General features: G+C 44.1%; 1 protein-coding gene across 8 annotated transcripts in view; it reads left to right on the top strand.

Moving 5' to 3' along the window:
- LOC134994657 (zinc finger protein 260-like) overlaps nt 1–18,810 on the top strand; it is a 300,567-nt gene that overhangs the window by 73,531 nt on the left and 208,226 nt on the right. For all 8 annotated transcript variants that reach the window (XM_063950998.1, XM_063950995.1, XM_063950996.1 and 5 more), the window contains exon 11: nt 17,642–17,716. In XM_063950998.1, the coding sequence (XP_063807068.1) occupies nt 17,642–17,716 (75 nt within the window). The remainder of the gene's footprint in view (nt 1–17,641; nt 17,717–18,810) is intronic.

The following is an 18,810-nucleotide window of genomic DNA, read 5'->3' as shown; positions in this document are numbered from 1 at the left end:
TGAACCACTCAAAACTGTGGAATTGAAATACCTCACGTGGAAAGTGGTCATGTTGTTGGCATTAGCTTCGGCAAGACGTGTTTCAGAATTGGCAGCTTTATCACATAAAAGCCCATACTTGGTTTTTCACGTGGATAGGGCAGAGTTGAGGACTCGTCCTCACTTTCTGCCAAAAGTGGTCTCATCTTTTCATGTGAACCAACCTATTGTCGTGCCTGTGGCTACACGGGACTTGGAGGATTCAGAGTCCCTGGATGTGGTCAGGGCTTTGAAGATTTATGTGACCAGAACGGCTAGAATCAGGAAGACTGAAGCTTTGTTTGTTCTGTATGCGGCCAACAAGGTTGGCGCTCCTGGTTCAAAGCAGACTATTGCTCGCTGAATCTGTAACACGATTCAGCGGGCGCATTCAACGGCAGGTTTGCCATTGCCTAAATCGGTTAAGGCCCATTCCACTAGGAAAGTGGGCTCTTCTTGGGCGGCTGCCCGAGGGGTTTCTGCATTATAGTTGTGCCGAGCAGCTACTTGGTCGGGGTCTAACACCTTTGCAAAGTTCTATAAGTTTGATACCCTGGCTGAGGAGGACCTCCTGTTTGCTCAATCGGTGCTTCAGAGTCATCCGCACTCTCCCGCCCGTTTGGGAGCTTTGGTATAATCCCCATGGTCCTTACGGAGTCCCAGCATCCTCAAGGACGTTAGAGAAAATAAGATTTTACTTACCGTTAAATCTATTTCTCGTAGTCCGTAGAGGATGCTGGGCGCCCGTCCCAAGTGCGGACTTCTTCTGCAAGACTTGTATATAGTTGTTGCTTACATAAGGGTTATGTTATAGTTTATTGGTTGAACCGAGGCTATGTTGTTCATACTGTTGACTGGGTAGTGTATCACAAGTTATACGGTGTGATTGGTGTGGCTGGTATGGATCTCGCCCTTAGATTTACAAAAATCCTTCCTCGTACTGTCCCTCTCGTCTGGGCACAGTTTCCCTAACTGAGGTCTGGAGGAGGCGCATAGAGGGAGGAGCCAGTGCACACCCAGAGTCCAAAGCTTTCTTAAAGTGCCCTATCTCCTGCGGAGCCCGTCTATTCCCCATGGTCCTTACGGAGTCCTAGCATCCTCTACGGACTACGAGAAATAGATTTACCGGTAAGTAAAATCTTATTTTTCCCATGTATCAAAAAATCATGGGGCTAAGAGTTCCCTGTTTAGAGAAATTTGAATCCAGTCCGTGTTGAAAACATAGAATAACTTGTTTTGAATCATCTGTAAAGAAGGCGGATCAGACTAGATCCAATTCTGTGATACAGGTTGAGTATCCCTTATCCTAAATTCAAAATGGCACATTTTTGGGTCCTCTACTGAGATAATGACATATATATTATATATTATGTGTATATATAGATATATTATGTAATATACATATATACGTGTCATTATCTCAGTAGGGGAACCAAAAATGTGTGATTTTGAATTTTGGATAAGGGATACTCAACCTGTATTACCTTCCGGGTAGCAGCACGAATTGCTAATAATAGTGTTGAAAATTGATACAAAATAAAGGAAAATAAATACCCGAAGGTATTACTACTCCCAGGCGCTAGAAGGGTGGTTCACCACAGCAGCTAAACAAAGAGTAGGGTTGGTCAGACCCCCAAAATGATATAAGCAAACAGAAAAGTACAGCGCCTATTGGTCACAAATGCAAAATAGGTCACATAAAAACATTTGACAATTTATTAAAAAATATATTTTGAGCATATTAAAAATTGAATAAAGTGCACATAAATGGCAACTGCCACATGAAATCAGATAAGTAATCAGAAATGGTGTTATTCCCAGTATTAAGAATCCTTAATGGAAAGTTAATAATGCATGGAACCTGTTCCTATAAAAGTCCCCTTGAGTTTATAGGGCCCAATGTCCTATCAGTGATTTATAATTACCACCAGCATCCCTTGAGGTAATTAGGCGAATCTGCGTCCGCAAATGGCTGTTCCTCAGTAGGTGGTAGATGTTAGTCCTCCACGGTATAATAGGAAAATCTTTAAGGGTCCAAATGTTGGTAAACCACAACGGGGGCTTGGTCCAGGTTCAATCCTTCCAAAGGCTGGGAAGTAAGCACTGTCAGGCAGGTCCCACCAACGCGTTTCGTTGCATACATGCAACTTTTTCAAGGTACTAACAGTCCTGCCGATGATGGTTTATATACTCTACCAACATGGTTGCTCATTAGCATGTGTAATTGATTGTGACCAGCTGTTTGCATTATGTAACCAAATAATGACAGACATAGGAGTTGGAACAATTACTAATATAAAAATGTACATGAATCCCTATGTTAGAAGACATTTTTAGTAAAATATAAGATATAAAATCCTAAATTTTAATGAGATCCGATCACATGACCTCTATCATAATTATTTAAAAAATGGGCAATAAAGAAAATCTGGGTTATTAATCCATGTCTAAAAAGCTGCTCACATGGATGTGGAATTGGGAATCTGTTCCATATATTAGAGGAGATCACAATGCATTTAGAGACATCCCCCTTTCTCTGACAAACACCGGGGAGTAAATCTCAGCGGATTCTAATAATGATAGTTAAATTGTGTCCAATGAAATGCCCGAGTATGTAGAGAGGATGACGCGGACGGGACGCCGCTCTCACCGCGTCAGCATACATTCCTGTGCATCCCGGTTACCATAGTGGCGCTACGCGTCATCCTGGGCACGACACCATGATGACGTGGCCCCAATCTCCAGGCGCCACGTCATCTCCCCGCACCTCCACAGTGAATGACGAGGGCGGGGCACTAGTCCCGTCGCGTCATCCATCTGTGTTCGTCCTATTAAAGTTGGTTGTCATAGTGACGTAATTGCGTCGCTACAATATACCCGCGCACAAGACCGTAGCAACACGGCCCCAATGCTAAGGATTATGCGGCGTGAAACCATAACAACGCGGCACCAGTATACAGGCGCCGCGTTGACTCCCCATTCTTAGAGAGTTACTCCACGGTGTATAGCAATTGTGGGTTGCCATGGTGACACCTGTTGTCAAGTGTCTCCTAGGCGACTAATTATTATCTCACAAAAACAGATTAAACACGTCCTGTATAATCAGATTAATCTCACTTTTTCCTATGAGGCAGCTATAAATGTAACAAATTAAACTCTGAGACCATCAATCATTAAACGTGATAATAAATAAATAATTATGTAGGATATAATATATAGTAGATCAACACATATATTATAGTAGAAGAGTATAGTAGCCCAATAATAATACTTTGTAAGAAAGGCACATTCAATTGATAAATCACCAATATTCACAGGGACTATGCATATACAGGTTGAGTATCCCTTATCCAAAATGCTTGGGACCAGAGGTATTTTGGATATGGGATTTTTCCGTATTTTGGAATAATTGCATACCATAATGAGATATCATGGTGATGGGACCTAAGTCTAAGCACAGAATGCATTTATGTTACATATACACCTTATACACACAGCCTGAAGGTCATTTTATACAATATTTTTTATAACTTTGTGCATTAAACAAAGTGTATCTACATTCACACAATTAATTTATGTTTCATATACACCTTATACACACAGCTGAAGGTCATTTAAAACAATATTTTTAATAACTGTGTGTATTAAACAAAGTTTGTGTACATTGAGCCATCAAAAAACAAAAGTTTCACTATCTCACTCTCACTAAAAAAAGTCCGTATTTCGGAATATTCCGTATTTTGGATATTTGGATATGGGATACTCAACCTGTACCTCGTAAACTATCAAATACTTATCCTCGTATGGACCACATATATAATTATATATAAAGTTATATATAGACAAATAATGGTTAATCAATTTGAAAAAAACAAAATTGTCTAAAACAATAATATACTTCTACTTGATATATACAGTCCGTATAGAGAAAGGGATGGAAGGAGACAACCAAGAGGGAAGGTTCAGGATCACAATACTGGATTAAGTTCGACCATCTCATTTAATCCAGATGGATAAATGGTATCTAGCCTATACATCCAGTAATGTTCTTGTTTGCAAAGACTTTTGTATCGATCCCCACCTCTCTTACTCACTGCAATATGTTCAATTGCTATCAAACCAAGAGAACTAGGGTCACCACCATGTTTATCTCTAAAATGTCTGGAGACACTATGTGTGGGGAATTTATTTATAATATTTCGACGATGCTCCATGAATCGAACTTTAATACATCTAGTAGTATGTCCCACATATCGTTGATTACAGCCACATGTGAGAAGATAAATTTATATAGCTTGTGTCACAGTTCATAAAGCTAGCTAATGTATATTTTTCTTCTTTATCAATAGAGATAGTTAGAGTTCTTCTAGGAATATGTTTGCATGTAGTACATCTTATAGCCCCACAATGATAGAAACCCTTTGGTCTAGATGGTAGCCATGTATCTTGTGTGGCATCCCCCTGTATAGTTGTGGGTATTTCTCTTAAATAGCTGGGGGCAAGGATGTTTTTAAATGAACGGTTTTTCTTAAATATAAACTTGGGTTTAGATGGTATATTTCCCCTGAGTATAGAATCTTGATTTAATATACCAAAGTTCTTACAAATAATTTTCTTGATTTGCATACTGTCCCTATTATATGTGGATATAAAGGCTATATTCTCCTGTTGGTCATTAGCAGAACTAGTGCCAACCATATTAGTGTCAACCAATTCTCTTGGTCGAAATAAGGTGTCCCTGTCTAGGTCGGCCACTTCTCCCATAGTTCTCCTCAAAGGGGACTCTGGATAACCTCTCGAGATAAATGCTTCTAACATGGATTCAGCCTGCTCAAGATACTTCGTCCTATCCGTACAGTTCCGCCTTAGATGCAGGAACTGTCCTCTGGGAATGTTTCTTTTCCACGGAGGATAATGGGCACTCCGGTAGTGCAGGTAGGAGTTGGTGGTAACCTCCTTGTGATAATTTGAGGTATGGAAGCTACCTTCCCTGGCTTCCAGAGTTATGTCAAGGAAATTAATAGTATAGGGGTGATAGGAGTGCGTAAATGTAAGATTAAAGTGATTAGAATTAAGACTAGAAACAAACTGTTGTGCTGAAGTGACATCCCCATCCCAAATAATAAACAGATCATCTATATAACGGCCATAGAGGACCAGACTCGCGCCAAAGCCCCCACCCCCCACACATGGGTGTCTTCAAATACACCCATGTATAGGTTGGCGTAGCTCGGCGCAAATCTGTTCCCCATGGCCGTTCCCATCACCTGTAAGTAAAATGTGTTGAGGAATAAAAAATAATTGTGTTGTAAGATGAAAGAAATAGCATCCAACAAGAACCGCCTATGTCTCGCTGTGAGATCACCATCTGCCTGTAATCTCTTTGTTATTGCATCACAGCCCAGGTCATGCGGGATGTTAGTGTACAAACTTTGTACATCTAGAGTCATAAAAGCATATGTCTCTTTCCAAACAAAACCTTGTAATAATTGTAAAAAGTGAGTAGTGTCCTTAATATGTGATCTCAAAGTAGAGACACGGGGTTGGAGAAAAGAATCAACATAGAGGGACAAATTAGAAGTTAATGAACCAATACCGGAAATAATGGGACGTCCAGGAGGTGAATGAAGTGACTTGTGTATTTTAGGGAGGTGATAATATATAGGAACTGTGGGGTGTCTAATGAACAAAAAATTAAATTCATCCTTAGAGATAACTCCATCCACCAAGGCCTCATCCAATATATACTGTAATTCTTTCAAGAAATCAAATGTGGGATCTCTTGCTAATTGTCTATAGAACTCCTTGTTGCTCAATTGTCTATTTGCCTCAAGGATATAGTCCCTCCTATCCTGCACTACCAGACCACCCCCCTTATCAGCCTCCCTGGAAACCAGAGAGGTATCCTTCGTGAGATCTCTTAAGGCTTTGCGCTCCCACTTGTTGAGATTCGTCTTAGATTTCTTATTTCTCTGACGTCCTAGTGGATGCTGGGAACTCCGTAAGGACCATGGGGAATAGACGGGCTCCGCAGGAGACTGGGCACTCTAAAAGAAAGATTAGGTACTATCTGGTGTGCACTGGCTCCTCCCTCTATGCCCCTCCTCCAGACCTCAGTTAGATTTCTGTGCCCGGCCGAGCTGGATGCACACTAGGGGCTCTCCTGAGCTCCTTGAAAGAAAGTATAATTTAGATTTTTTATTTTACAGTGAGACCTGCTGGCAACAGGCTCACTGCAACGAGGGACTAAGGGGAGAAGAAGCGAACCTACCTGCTTGCAGCTAGCTTGGGCTTCTTAGGCTACTGGACACCATTAGCTCCAGAGGGATCGACCGCAGGACCCGTCCTTGGTGTTCGTTCCCGGAGCCGCGCCGCCGTCCCCCTTACAGAGCCAGAAGCATGAAGTTGGTCCGGAAAATCGGCGGCAGAAGACTTCAGTCTTCACCAAGGTAGCGCACAGCACTGCAGCTGTGCGCCATTGCTCCTCATACACACTTCACACTCCGGTCACTGAGAGTGCAGGGCGCTGGGGGGGGGGGGGGGGCGCTCTGCGCAGCAATAAAAACACCTTGGCTGGCAAAATAATCACAATATATAGCCCCAGAGGCTATATATGTGATAATTACCCCTGCCAGAATCCATAAAAAAGCGGGAGAAAAGTCCGCCGAAAAGGGGGCGGAGCTATCTCCCTCAGCACACTGGCGCCATTTCTCCCTCACAGTTCCGCTGGAAGGAAGCTCCCTGGCTCTCCCCTGCAGTCTGCACTACAGAAAGGGTAAAAAAGAGAGGGGGGGCACTAAATTTAGGCGCAGTATAACTTATAGCAGCTATAAGGGGACATAATTCAGTTAGTCCCTGCATTATATAGCGCTCTGGTGTGTGCTGGCATACTCTCTCTCTGTCTCCCCAAAGTACTTTTGTGGGGTCCTGTCTCCTGTTAAGAGCATTCCCTGTGTGTGTGTGGTGTGTCGGTACAACTGTGTCGACATGGTTGAGGAGGAGGCTTATGTGGAGGCAGAGCAGATGCCTATAAATGTGATGTCACCCCCTGCGGGGCAGACACCTGAGTGGATGGACTTATGGAAGGAATTACGTGCAAGTGTCGACTCCTTACATAAAAAATTTGACGACATGCCAAATGCGTGACAGCCGGCTTCTCAGCTCGTGCCTGCCCAGACGACTCAAAGGCCATCAGGGGCTCTAAAGCGCCCACTACCTCAGATGGCAGACACAGATGTCGACACGGATACTGATACCATTGTCGACGACGAAGAGTCTAATTTAATGTCCACTAGGGCCATTCGTTGCATGATTGAGGCAATGAAAGAGGTATTACACATTTCTGATATAAACCCAGGTACCTCAAAAAAGGGTATTATGTTTGGGGAGAAAAAACTACCCATAGTTTTTCCCCCATCTGAAGAATTAAATTGTGTGTGAAGAAGCGTGGGCTTTCCCCGATAAAAAATTGGTAATTTCTAAAAAGTTACTAATGGCGTTCCCTTTCTCGCCAGAGGATAGGTCACGTTGGGAAACTCCCCCTAGGGTGGATAAAGCGCTCACACGTTTGTCGAAAAAGGTGGCACTACCGTCTCCGGATACGGCCGCCCTAAAGGAACCTGCTGATAGAAAGCAGGAAGCTATACTGAAGTCTATATATACACACACAGGTGTTATACTGAGACCAGCTATTGCTTCAGCATGGATGTGCAGTGCTGCTGCTGCATGGTCAGATTCCCTGTCGGAAAATATTGACACCCTAGACAGGGACACTATATTGCTAACCGTAGAGCATATAAAAGACCCAGTCTTATACATGAGAGATGCACAGAGGGAGATCTGCTGGCTGGCATCTAGAATAAGTGCATTGTCCATTTCTGCTAGGAGAGGCTTATGGACTCGGCAGTGGACAGGGGATGCAGATTCAAAAAGGCACATGGAAGTTTTGCCTTATAAGGGTGAGGAGTTATTCGGGGATGGTCTCTCAGACCTAGTTTCCACAGCAACAGCTGGGAAGTCAGCATTTTTCCCCCATGTCCCCTCACAGCCTAAGAAAGCGCCGTATTATCAGGTACAGTCCTTTCGACCCCAGAAAAACAGGCGGGGAAAAGGCGGGTCCTTTCTGTCTAGAGGCAGAGGTAGAGGGAAAAAGCTGCAGCATACAGCCAGTTCCCAGGAGCAAAAGTCCTTCCCCCGCTTCTTCCAAGTCCGCCGCATGACGGTGGGGCTCCACAGGCGGAGCCAGGTACGGTGGGGGGCCGACTCAAAAACTTCAGCGATCAGTGGGTTCGCTCACAGGTGGATCCCTGGATCCTTCAAGTAGTATCTCAGGGGTACAAGCTGGAATTCGAGGCGTCTCCCCCCCGCCGTTTCCTCAAATCTGCCTTGCCGACAACTCCCTCGGGCAGGGAGGCTGTGCTAGAGGCAATTCACAAGCTGTATTCCCAGCAGGTGATAGTCAAGGTGCCCCTACTTCAACAAGGACGGGGTTACTATTCCACACTGTTTGTGGTACCGAAACCGGACGGTTCGGTGAGACCCATTTTAAATTTGAAATCCTTGAACACATACATAAAAAGATTCAAGTTCAAGATGGAATCGCTCAGGGCGGTTATTGCAAGCCTGGACAAGGGGGATTACATGGTATCCCTGGATATCAAGGATGCTTACCTGCATGTCCCCATTTACCTTCCTCACCAGGAGTACCTCAGATTCCAGACACTGCCGTTTGGACTGTCCACGGCACCGAGGGTGTTTACCAAGGTAATGGCAGAAATGATGATACTCCTTCGAAAAAAGGGAGTTTTAATTATCCCGTACTTGGACGATCTCCTTATAAAGGCGAGGTCCAAGGAGCAGTTGTTGGTCGGAGTAGCACTATCTCGGGAAGTGCTACAACAGCACGGATGGATTCTAAACATTCCAAAGTCACAGCTGGTTCCTTCCACACGCCTACTGTTCCTGGGGATGGTTCTGGACACAGAACAGAAAAAAGTTTCTCCCGCAGGAGAAAGCCGAGGAGCTGTCATCTCTAGTTAGAGACCTCCTGAAACCAAAACAGGTATCGGTGCATCACTGCACACGAGTCCTTGGAAAAATGGTGGCTTCATACGAAGCAAATCCATTCGGCAGGTTCCATGCAAGGACCTTCCAGTGGGACCTCTTGGACAAGTGGTCGGGATCGCATCTTCAGATGCATCGACTGATAACCCTGTCCCCAAGGACCAGGGTGTCTCTGCTGTGGTGGCTGCAGAGTGCTCATCTTCTAGAGGGCCGCAGATTCGGCATACAGGACTGGGTCCTGGTGACCACGGATGCCAGCCTTCGAGGCTGGGGGGCAGTCACACAGGGAAGAAATTTCCAAGGACTTTGGTCAAGTCAGGAGTCGTCCCTACACATAAATATTCTGGAACTGAGGGCCATTTACAATGCCCTAAGTCAGGCAAGGCCCCTGCTTCAAAACCAGCCGGTACTGATCCAATCAGACAACATCACGGCAGTCGCCCATGTAAACGGACAGGGCGGCACAAGAAGCAGGATGGCGATGGCAGAAGCCACAAGGATTCTCCGATGGGCGGAAAATCATGTCATAGCACTGTCAGCAGTGTTCATTCCGGGAGTGGACAACTGGGAAGCAGACTTCCTCAGCAGACACGACCTACACCCGGGAGAATGGGGACTTCATCCAGAAGTCTTCCAGATGATTGTACACCGTTGGGAAAGGCCACAGGTGGACATGATGGCGTCCCGCCTCAACAAAAAACTAAAGAGATATTGCGCCAGGTCAAGGGACCCTCAGGCGATAGCTGTGGACGCTCTGGTGACACCGTGGGTGTACCAGTCGGTTTATGTGTTCCCTCCTCTGCCTCTCATACCAAAGGTACTGAGAATAATAAGAAGGCGAGGAGTAAGAACGATACTCGTGGTTCCGGATTGGCCAAGAAGAGCTTGGTACCCAGAACTTCAAGAAATGTTATCAGAGGACCCATGGCCTCTACCGCTCAGACAGGATCTGCTACAGCAGGGGCCCTGTCTGTTCCAAGACTTACCGCGGCTGCGTTTGACGGCATGGCGGTTGAATTCCGGATCCTAAAGGAAAAGGGCATTCCGGAGCAAGTCATTCCTACGCTGATAAAAGCCAGGAAAGAAGTAACCGCAAACCATTATCACCGTATTTGGCGAAAATATGTTGCGTGGTGTGAGGCCAGGAAGGCCCCTACAGAGGCATTTCAGCTGGGTCGTTTTCTGCACTTCCTACAGTCGGGAGTGACTATGGGCCTAAAATTGGGTTCCATTAAGGTCCAGATTTCGGCTCTGTCGATTTTCTTCCAGAAAGAACTGGCTTCACTGCCTGAAGTTCAGACATTTGTAAAGGGAGTGCTACATATTCAGCCCCCTTTTGTGCCTCCTGTGGCACCTTGGGATCTCAACGTGGTGTTGAGTTTCCTGAAATCACATTGGTTTGAGCCACTTAAAACTGTGGATCTGAAATATCTCACGTGGAAAGTGGTCATGTTATTGGTTTTGGCTTCGGCCAGGCGTGTGTCAGAATTGGCGGCTTTGTCATGTAAAAGCCCTTATCTGATTTTCCATATGGATAGGGCAGAATTGAGGACTCGTCCCCAGTTTCTCCCAAAGGTGGTATCAGCTTTTCACTTGAACCAACCTATTGTAGTGCCTGCGGCTACTAGGGACTTGGAAGATTCCAAGTTACTGGACGTAGTCAGGGCCTTGAAAATTTATGTTTCCAGGACGGCTGGAGTCAGGAAAACTGACTCGCTTTTTATCCTGTATGCACCCAACAAAATAGGTGCTCCTGCTTCTAAGCAGACTATTGCTCGCTGGATTTGTAGCACAATTCAGCTGGCGCATTCTGCGGCTGGATTGCCGCATCCTAAATCAGTAAAAGCCCATTCCACGAGGAAAGTGGGCTCTTCGTGGGCGGCTGCCCGAGGGGTCTCGGCTTTAAAACTTTGCCGAGCTGCAACTTGGTCAGGGGCAAACACGTTCGCAAAATTCTACAAATTTGATACCCTGGCTGAGGAGGACCTTGAGTTCTCTCATTCGGTGCTGCAGAGTCATCCGCACTCTCCCGCCCGTTTGGGAGCTTTGGTATAATCCCCATGGTCCTTACGGAGTTCCCAGCATCCACTAGGACGTCAGAGAAAATAAGAATTTACTCACCGGTAATTCTATTTCTCGTAGTCCATAGTGGATGCTGGGCGCCCATCCCAAGTGCGGATTGTCTGCAATACTTGTATATAGTTATTGCCTAACTAAAGGGTTATTGTTATGAGCCATCTTTTCGTGAGGCTCAGTTGTTATTCATACTGTTAACTGGGTATAGTATCACGAGTTGTACGGTGTGATTGGTGTGGCTGGTATGAGTCTTACCCGGGATTTCAAATCCTTTCCTTATTGTGTCAGCTCTTCCGGGCACAGTTTCCCTAACTGAGGTCTGGAGGAGGGGCATAGAGGGAGGAGCCAGTGCACACCAGATAGTACCTAATCTTTCTTTTAGAGTGCCCAGTCTCCTGCGGAGCCCGTCTATTCCCCATGGTCCTTACGGAGTTCCCAGCATCCACTACGGACTACGAGAAATAGATTTACCGGTGAGTAAAATCTTATTTTTTTTACTTCTCTTGTTGACACAAATTATTCAAATCTCCAAGTGTAGTTTTATAGAAACATTCTACCATGTTACTTTTATACGTTAGGGGGTAGAATTCAGACTTCCGTCTGAACACACTCCTATTTATGTCAAACACTTTATTGGGGGGTTCGCTCCCCGGGTTGGGACTTTCATCCAACAATTGTTGTAATATGTTGAGGGCTGGGTCATCTCCCGAATCCAAGAATCAGGGAGAAATGAAAAATAGCTTTGACCATCGACCCCATAGAATAACTAAAGAAAGGTTCGGCCCTGAAGATCGACCGAACCATAATTTAGAACTGGGAGCCAGACCCCGGGAGTCTAAACTAGATCCCAATGGCAAAAGTTCTGAAGTTTTTTTAGAACAAAGGTACGAGAAAAAACTAGGGTTATCCCCCAGAACCAATTGGGGAACACAAACACCAAAAAGAAGAAGGTCAAGAAGCACAGAGGGTGCAGAGGGGGGGGAAAGGAGACAGCCAAGAGGGTGGGATTAGCTACTAGAAACAGAAATTCTACCAACATTTTTAATTTGTCCACAAGAAAGTTAACTGAGACTGAAAAGATACTTTTGGCTAAAGGTTTGAGTTATGCACCTACAAGCACTCCCAATATGTTTAATTTGTTTGTGGAACTTAATCGTTTTGTTCGTACTCTGTGTAGGAAGCACTACTTCATTCAGCGCAATCTGCATAGACATAATGAGGAGGGTTTGGCCATCGCCTTGGATTCGGGAGATGACCCAGCCCTCAACATATTACAACAATTATTGGATGAAAGTCCCAACCCAGGGAGCGAACCCCCCAATAAAGTGTTTGACATAAATAGGAGTGTGTTCAGACGGAAGTCTGAATTCTACCCCCTAACGTATAAAAGTAACATGGTAGAATGTTTCTATAAAACTATACTTGGAGATTTGAATAATTTGTGTCAACAAGAGAAGTCAAAAAATAAGAAATCTAAGACGAATCTCAACAAGTGGGAGCGCAAAGCCTTAAGAGATCTCACGAAGGATACCTCTCTGGTTTTCAGGGAGGCTGATAAGGGGGGTGGTCTGGTAGTGCAGGATAGGAGGGACTATATCCTTGAGGCAAATAGACAATTGAGCAACAAGGAGTTCTATAGACAATTAGCAAGAGATCCCACATTTGATTTCTTGAAAGAATTACAGTATATATTGGATGAGGCCTTGGTGGATGGAGTTATCTCTAAGGATGAATTTAATTTTTTGTTCATTAGACACCCCACAGTTCCTATATATTATCACCTCCCTAAAATACACAAGTCACTTCATTCACCTCCTGGACGTCCCATTATTTCCGGTATTGGTTCATTAACTTCTAATTTGTCCCTCTATGTTGATTCTTTTCTCCAACCCCGTGTCTCTACTTTGAGATCACATATTAAGGACACTACTCACTTTTTACAATTATTACCAGGTTTTGTTTGGAAAGAGACATATGCTTTTATGACTCTAGATGTACAAAGTTTGTACACTAACATCCCGCATGACCTGGGCTGTGATGCAATATCAAAGAGATTACAGGCAGATGGTGATCTCACAGCGAGACATAAGCGGTTCTTGTTGGATGCTATTTCTTTCATCTTACAACACAATTATTTTTTATACCTCAACACTTTTACTTACAGGTGATGGGAACGGCCATGGGGAACAGATTTGCGCCGAGCTACGCCAACCTATACATGGGTGTATTTGAAGACACCCATGTGTGGGGCGGGGTCTATGGCGCGAGTCTGGTCCTCTATGGCCGTTATATAGATGATCTGTTTATTATTTGGGATGGGGATGTCACTTCAGCACAACAGTTTGTTTCTAGTCTTAATTCTAATCACTTTAATCTTAAATTTACTCACTCCTATCACCCCTATAGTATTAATTTCCTTGACATAACTCTGGAAGCCAGGGAAGGTAGCATCCATACTTCAAATTATCACAAGGAGGTTACCACCAACTCCTACCTGCACTACCGGAGTGCCCATTATCCTCCGTGGAAAAGAAACATTCCCAGAGGACAGTTCCCGCGTCTAAGGCGGAACTGTACGGATAGGACGAAGTATCTTGAGCAGGCTGAATCCATGTTAGAAGCATTTATCTCGAGAGGTTATCCAGAGTCCCCTTTTGAGGAGAACTATGGGAGAAGTGGCCGACCTAGACAGGGACACCTTATTTCGACCAAGAGAATTGGTTGACACTAATATGGTTGGCACTAGTTCTGCTAATGACCAACAGGTGAATATAGCCTTTATATCCACATATAATAGGGACAGTATGCAAATCAAGAAAATTATTTGTAAGAACTTTGGTATATTAAATCAAGATTCTATACTTAGGGGAAATATACCATCTAAACCCAAGTTTATTTTTAAGAAAAACCGTTCATTTAAAAACATCCTTGCCCCTAGCTATTTAAGAGAAATACCACAACTATACAGGGGGATGCCACACAAGATACATGGCTACCATCTAGACCAAAGGGTTTCTATCGTTGTGGGGCTATAAGATGTACTACATGCAAACATATTCCTAGAAGAACTCTAACTATCTCTATTGATAAAGAAGAAAAATATACATTAGCTAGCTTTATGAACTGTGACACAAGCTATATAATTTATCTTCTCACATGTGGCTTTAATCAAAGATATGTGGGACGTACTACTAGATGTATTAAAGTTCGATTCATGGAGTATCGTCGAAATATTATAAATAAATTCCCCACACATAGTGTCTCCAGACATTTTAGAGATAAACATGGTGGTGACCCTAGTTCTCTTGGTTTGATAGCAATTGAACATATTGCAGTAAGTAAGAGAGGTGGGGATCGATACAAAAGTCTTTGCAAACAAGAACATTACTGGATGTATAGGCTAGATACCATTTATCCATCTGGATTAAATGAGATGGTCGAACTTAATCCAGTATTGTGATCCTGAACCTTCCCTCTTGGTTGTCTCCTTCCATCCCTTTCTCTATACGGACTGTATATATCAAGTAGAAGTATATTATTGTTTTAGACAATTTTGTTTTTTTCAAACTGATTAACCATTATTTGTCTATATATAACTTTATATATAATTATATATGTGGTCCATACGAGGATAAGTATAGTTTACGAGGTATATGCATAGTCCCTGTGAATATTGGTGATTTATCAATTGAATGTGCCTTTCTTACAAAGTATTATTATTATTGGGCTACTATACTCTTCTACTATAATATATGTGTTGATCTACTATATATTATATCCTACATAATTATTTATTTATTATCACGTTTAATGATTGATGGTCTCATAGAGTTTAATTTGTTACATTTATAGCTGCCTCATAGGAAAAAGTGAGATTAATCTGATTATACAGGACGTGTTTAATCTGTTTTTGTGAGATAATAATTAGTCGCCTAGGAGACACTTGACAACAGGTGTCACCATGGCAACCCACATTTGCTATACACCGTGGAGTAACTCTCTGAGAATGGGGAGTCAACGCGGCGCCTGTATACTGGTGCCGCGTTGTTATGGTTTCACACCGCATCATCCTTAGCATTGGGGCCGTGTTGCTACGGTCTTGTGCGCAGGTATATTGTAGCGACGCAATTACGTCACTATGACAACCAACTTTAATAGGACGAACACAGATGGATGACGCGACGGGAGTAGTGCCCCGCCCTCGTCATTCACTGTGGAGGTGCGGGGAGATGACGTGGCACCTGGAGATTGGGGCCACGTCATCATGGTGTCGTGCCCGGGATGACGCGTAAGCGTCACTATGGTAACCGGGATGCACAGGAATGTATGCTGACGCGGAGGGATGACGCGGTGAGAGCGGCGTCCCGTCCGCGTCATCCTCTCTACATACTCGGGCATTTCATTGGACACAATTTAACTATCATTATTAGAATCAGCTGAGATTTACTCCCCGGTGTTTGTCAGAGAAAGGGGGATGTCTCTAAATGCATTGTGATCTCCTCTAATATATGGAACAGATTCCCAATTCCACATCCATGTGAGCATCTTTTTAGACATGGATTAAAAACCCAGGTTTTCTTTATTGCCCATTTTTTAAATAATAATGATAGAGGTCATGTGATCGGATCTCATTAAAATTTAGGATTTTATATCTTATATTTTACTAAAAATGTCTTCTAACATAGGAAATCATGTACATTTTTATATTAGTAATTGTTCCAACTCCTATGTCTGTCATTATTTGGTCACATAATGCAAACAGGTGGTCAGAATCAATTACACATGCTAATGAGCGACCATGTTGGTAGAGTATATAAACCATCATCGGCAGGACTGTTAGTACCTTGAAAAAGTTGCATGTATGCAACGAAACGCGTTGGTGGGACCTGCCTGACAGTGCTTATTTCCCAGCCTTTGGAAGGATTGAACCTGGACCAAGCCCCCGTTGTGGTTTTCCAACATTTGGACCCTTAAAGATTTTCCTATTATACCGTGGAGGACTAACATTTACCACCTACTGAGGAACAGCCATTTGCGGACGCAGATTCGCCTAATTACCTCAAGGGATGCTGGTGGTAATTATAACTCATGGATAGGACATTGGGCCCTATAAACTCAAGGGGACTTTTATAGGAACAGGTTCCATGCATTATTAACTTTCCATTAAGGATTCTTAATACTGGGAATAACACCATTTCTGATTACTTATCTGATTTCATGTGGCAGTTGCCATTTATGTGCACTTTATTCAATTTTTAATATGCTCAAAATATATTTTTTAATAAATTGTCAAATGTTTCTATGTGACCTATTTTGCATTTGTGACCAATAGGCGCTGTACTTTTCTCTTTGCTTGAAAATTGATACCTCCATTGCTTCTGGTCTGTTGTAGTGTTAGTAATTCTGAAAAGAATTTCCTCAATAGTGCATTGATCTTTAAAGTGTCACGCTGTGTAAGTAGGAGTGGCAAGGACTGCAGTAATTTCAGTAGGTGTGGGAAGGTCACCATTTTTATTAAACTCTACATAAGACAACAAGAGATGGCTCCACCCCTCCGGCTCCACTGCGATAGAAGAGATTGCTTTAGTGTTTATTCGATAAAGAGTGGATAGCGATTTCGTCAATTGTATTTCCAAATATGTGAAACTAAATGAATGTTTTTGTCCAAGGCTACGACATCATTGAGAGCTAATTATCTGGCCTATTTCCCCAACCTTAAAAGGAGTGTTTTTTGTGTGATCTAAGCGCTGAGTCACCTGGGAGGTTAAAAAGGACTCCGCTTTTGACGTTTCCCAGAAAAGAACTGGGTTGTATTAATGCTCTGTTATCATCCAAGAGTATGTCAAAAAAAAAAAAAAATCCTTAGATCGGGCAAGATAATCCAGGAAAAGCCAAAGCGGTCCCAGGAGTGGGTTTGCAAATGCAAGTTTAATTGTATTGGGGCGTGATTGAAAACTATGATATCTCCTATGTCCTGTGTCAAAACTGAAGTACGTGGCTCACCACACACCCCCTTATATAGTGACGACATACATAAGAAACATAATGTACAAATGTTACGCGTAAACATTTCAGAAAAATGGCCCATGGCAGAAAAATGGCCCATGGTACAAAGTGGTGCGAACGTATTCCAGGCAAAATAAAGAAAAAAGCAGTGGAAGACCAAGTGTTCCACCCACATATCTGGAGGATTCCATCTCTGGTAGAGTGGGGTGCTTCAGGCAAACAACCATTAGTAAATGAAAAATATGGGAACACGTATGGCCGGATATTCCTCCTGTCAGTGTAACATATGGGAACACGTGTGGCCGGATATTCCTCCTGTCACTACCAGTGTAACATATGGGAACACGTATGGCCGGATATTCCTCCTGTCACTGTCAGTGTAACATATGGGAATAATGACTACTACACAGACACTGCCCCTTCTGTCTCTGCCTATGTGTGTCTGTGTGTAACACTGTCTGCTTATTGTCATACACAGGAACTGAGGCCGGTGTAGAGCTGGATGCTGGTGATCATCGGGGGCTGCAGGAATTCCTCGCAGAGTCCAGTGCAGGTCAGTGATGCTCGCTCTTCTATAATGTGACATCTATCACATTGCCGGACAGAATGGGAGATCATAGACTGTGCACGCCGGCTGTTCTGGGTGTGAGACGCTCCTATTGCAGCTCCCTGTTCTGTAATCTGTTGGGGAGAATAGATGTGTGACCATCGGGTATGAGAGGGATCGGGCTGCTCCTTTGGTCACATATAATGATGAGAGGCCGTGATTCCGGCTGTAGGGGGCAGTATGTGAGGAGCAAGGACAGATACACAAATGGCTATAGGTGACCTTACAGCAGAGGCTCTCACACTGCTACATGGCATCACTCAGCTGACTGCTACGTATAGGTGGGTTCTCCAGATCATCCCTAGGACGTCGCCCACATAGAGATAGTCATGTCCCCCTATGGACAGGAACTCCCCACCAGCCCCTCATCGGGGACGGAGAGCAGGGTGGGCGGTCTATTAGGACATGTAGTAATCTGCCCCCTTACCGCAGGTTGGTGGTGTCTGTGCTCCTATTGGCTGTGATGGTGAGCAGCACTAAGGGTTCCAGCAGTATCATCCGGTACTGTAGGCAGGTCACCCTCCCTATGTGACAGCAGTGGTGTTACATGGCCCTGGGCTCTCATTGTGATAGTGCGGACCTGTAAGTGTCCTTCCAGGGAAGTACCGGTAACTAGCGGCAGGAGCATCGGGGAGTGTAACAGAGAGGAAGGGGAGGGGCTTTCCTATTGAGTCAGAGCGTACATGCGGGTTGCTGGCCCCCAGCGGGAATTTGCTGAAACTGCGGCCGGCCCTCCAATAGTAGTATGTGCCAATCAGGGCACTTATTCTAGCTCAGAGATGTGACCTCGGACATGCTTACTCTCTGCATACACTGCAGCTTGTGTGCCTATTTTATGCCATGTCCTCATCACCCGCATGTATTGTCACCATCCCTATGACAGGTGCAGTAGCTACACCGCCTAACGTGTGTGTATATGCACTTATTGGCTTGTCTGCATGGGCTGCGTGTGTGGACTATCTGAGAACGTCCCTTCCCACCCACTTTCCATTTCTCTGGCTATAAGGGGTGATTGATGCAAAATGCTTGTGGGTGTGCAC

Source organism: Pseudophryne corroboree, chromosome 2 (genome assembly GCF_028390025.1).
Source record: "Pseudophryne corroboree isolate aPseCor3 chromosome 2, aPseCor3.hap2, whole genome shotgun sequence".
NCBI lineage: Eukaryota > Metazoa > Chordata > Amphibia > Anura > Myobatrachidae > Pseudophryne > Pseudophryne corroboree.
Note: the sequence above shows the minus strand (reverse complement) of the source record. Positions and strands in the feature narration are given on the sequence as shown.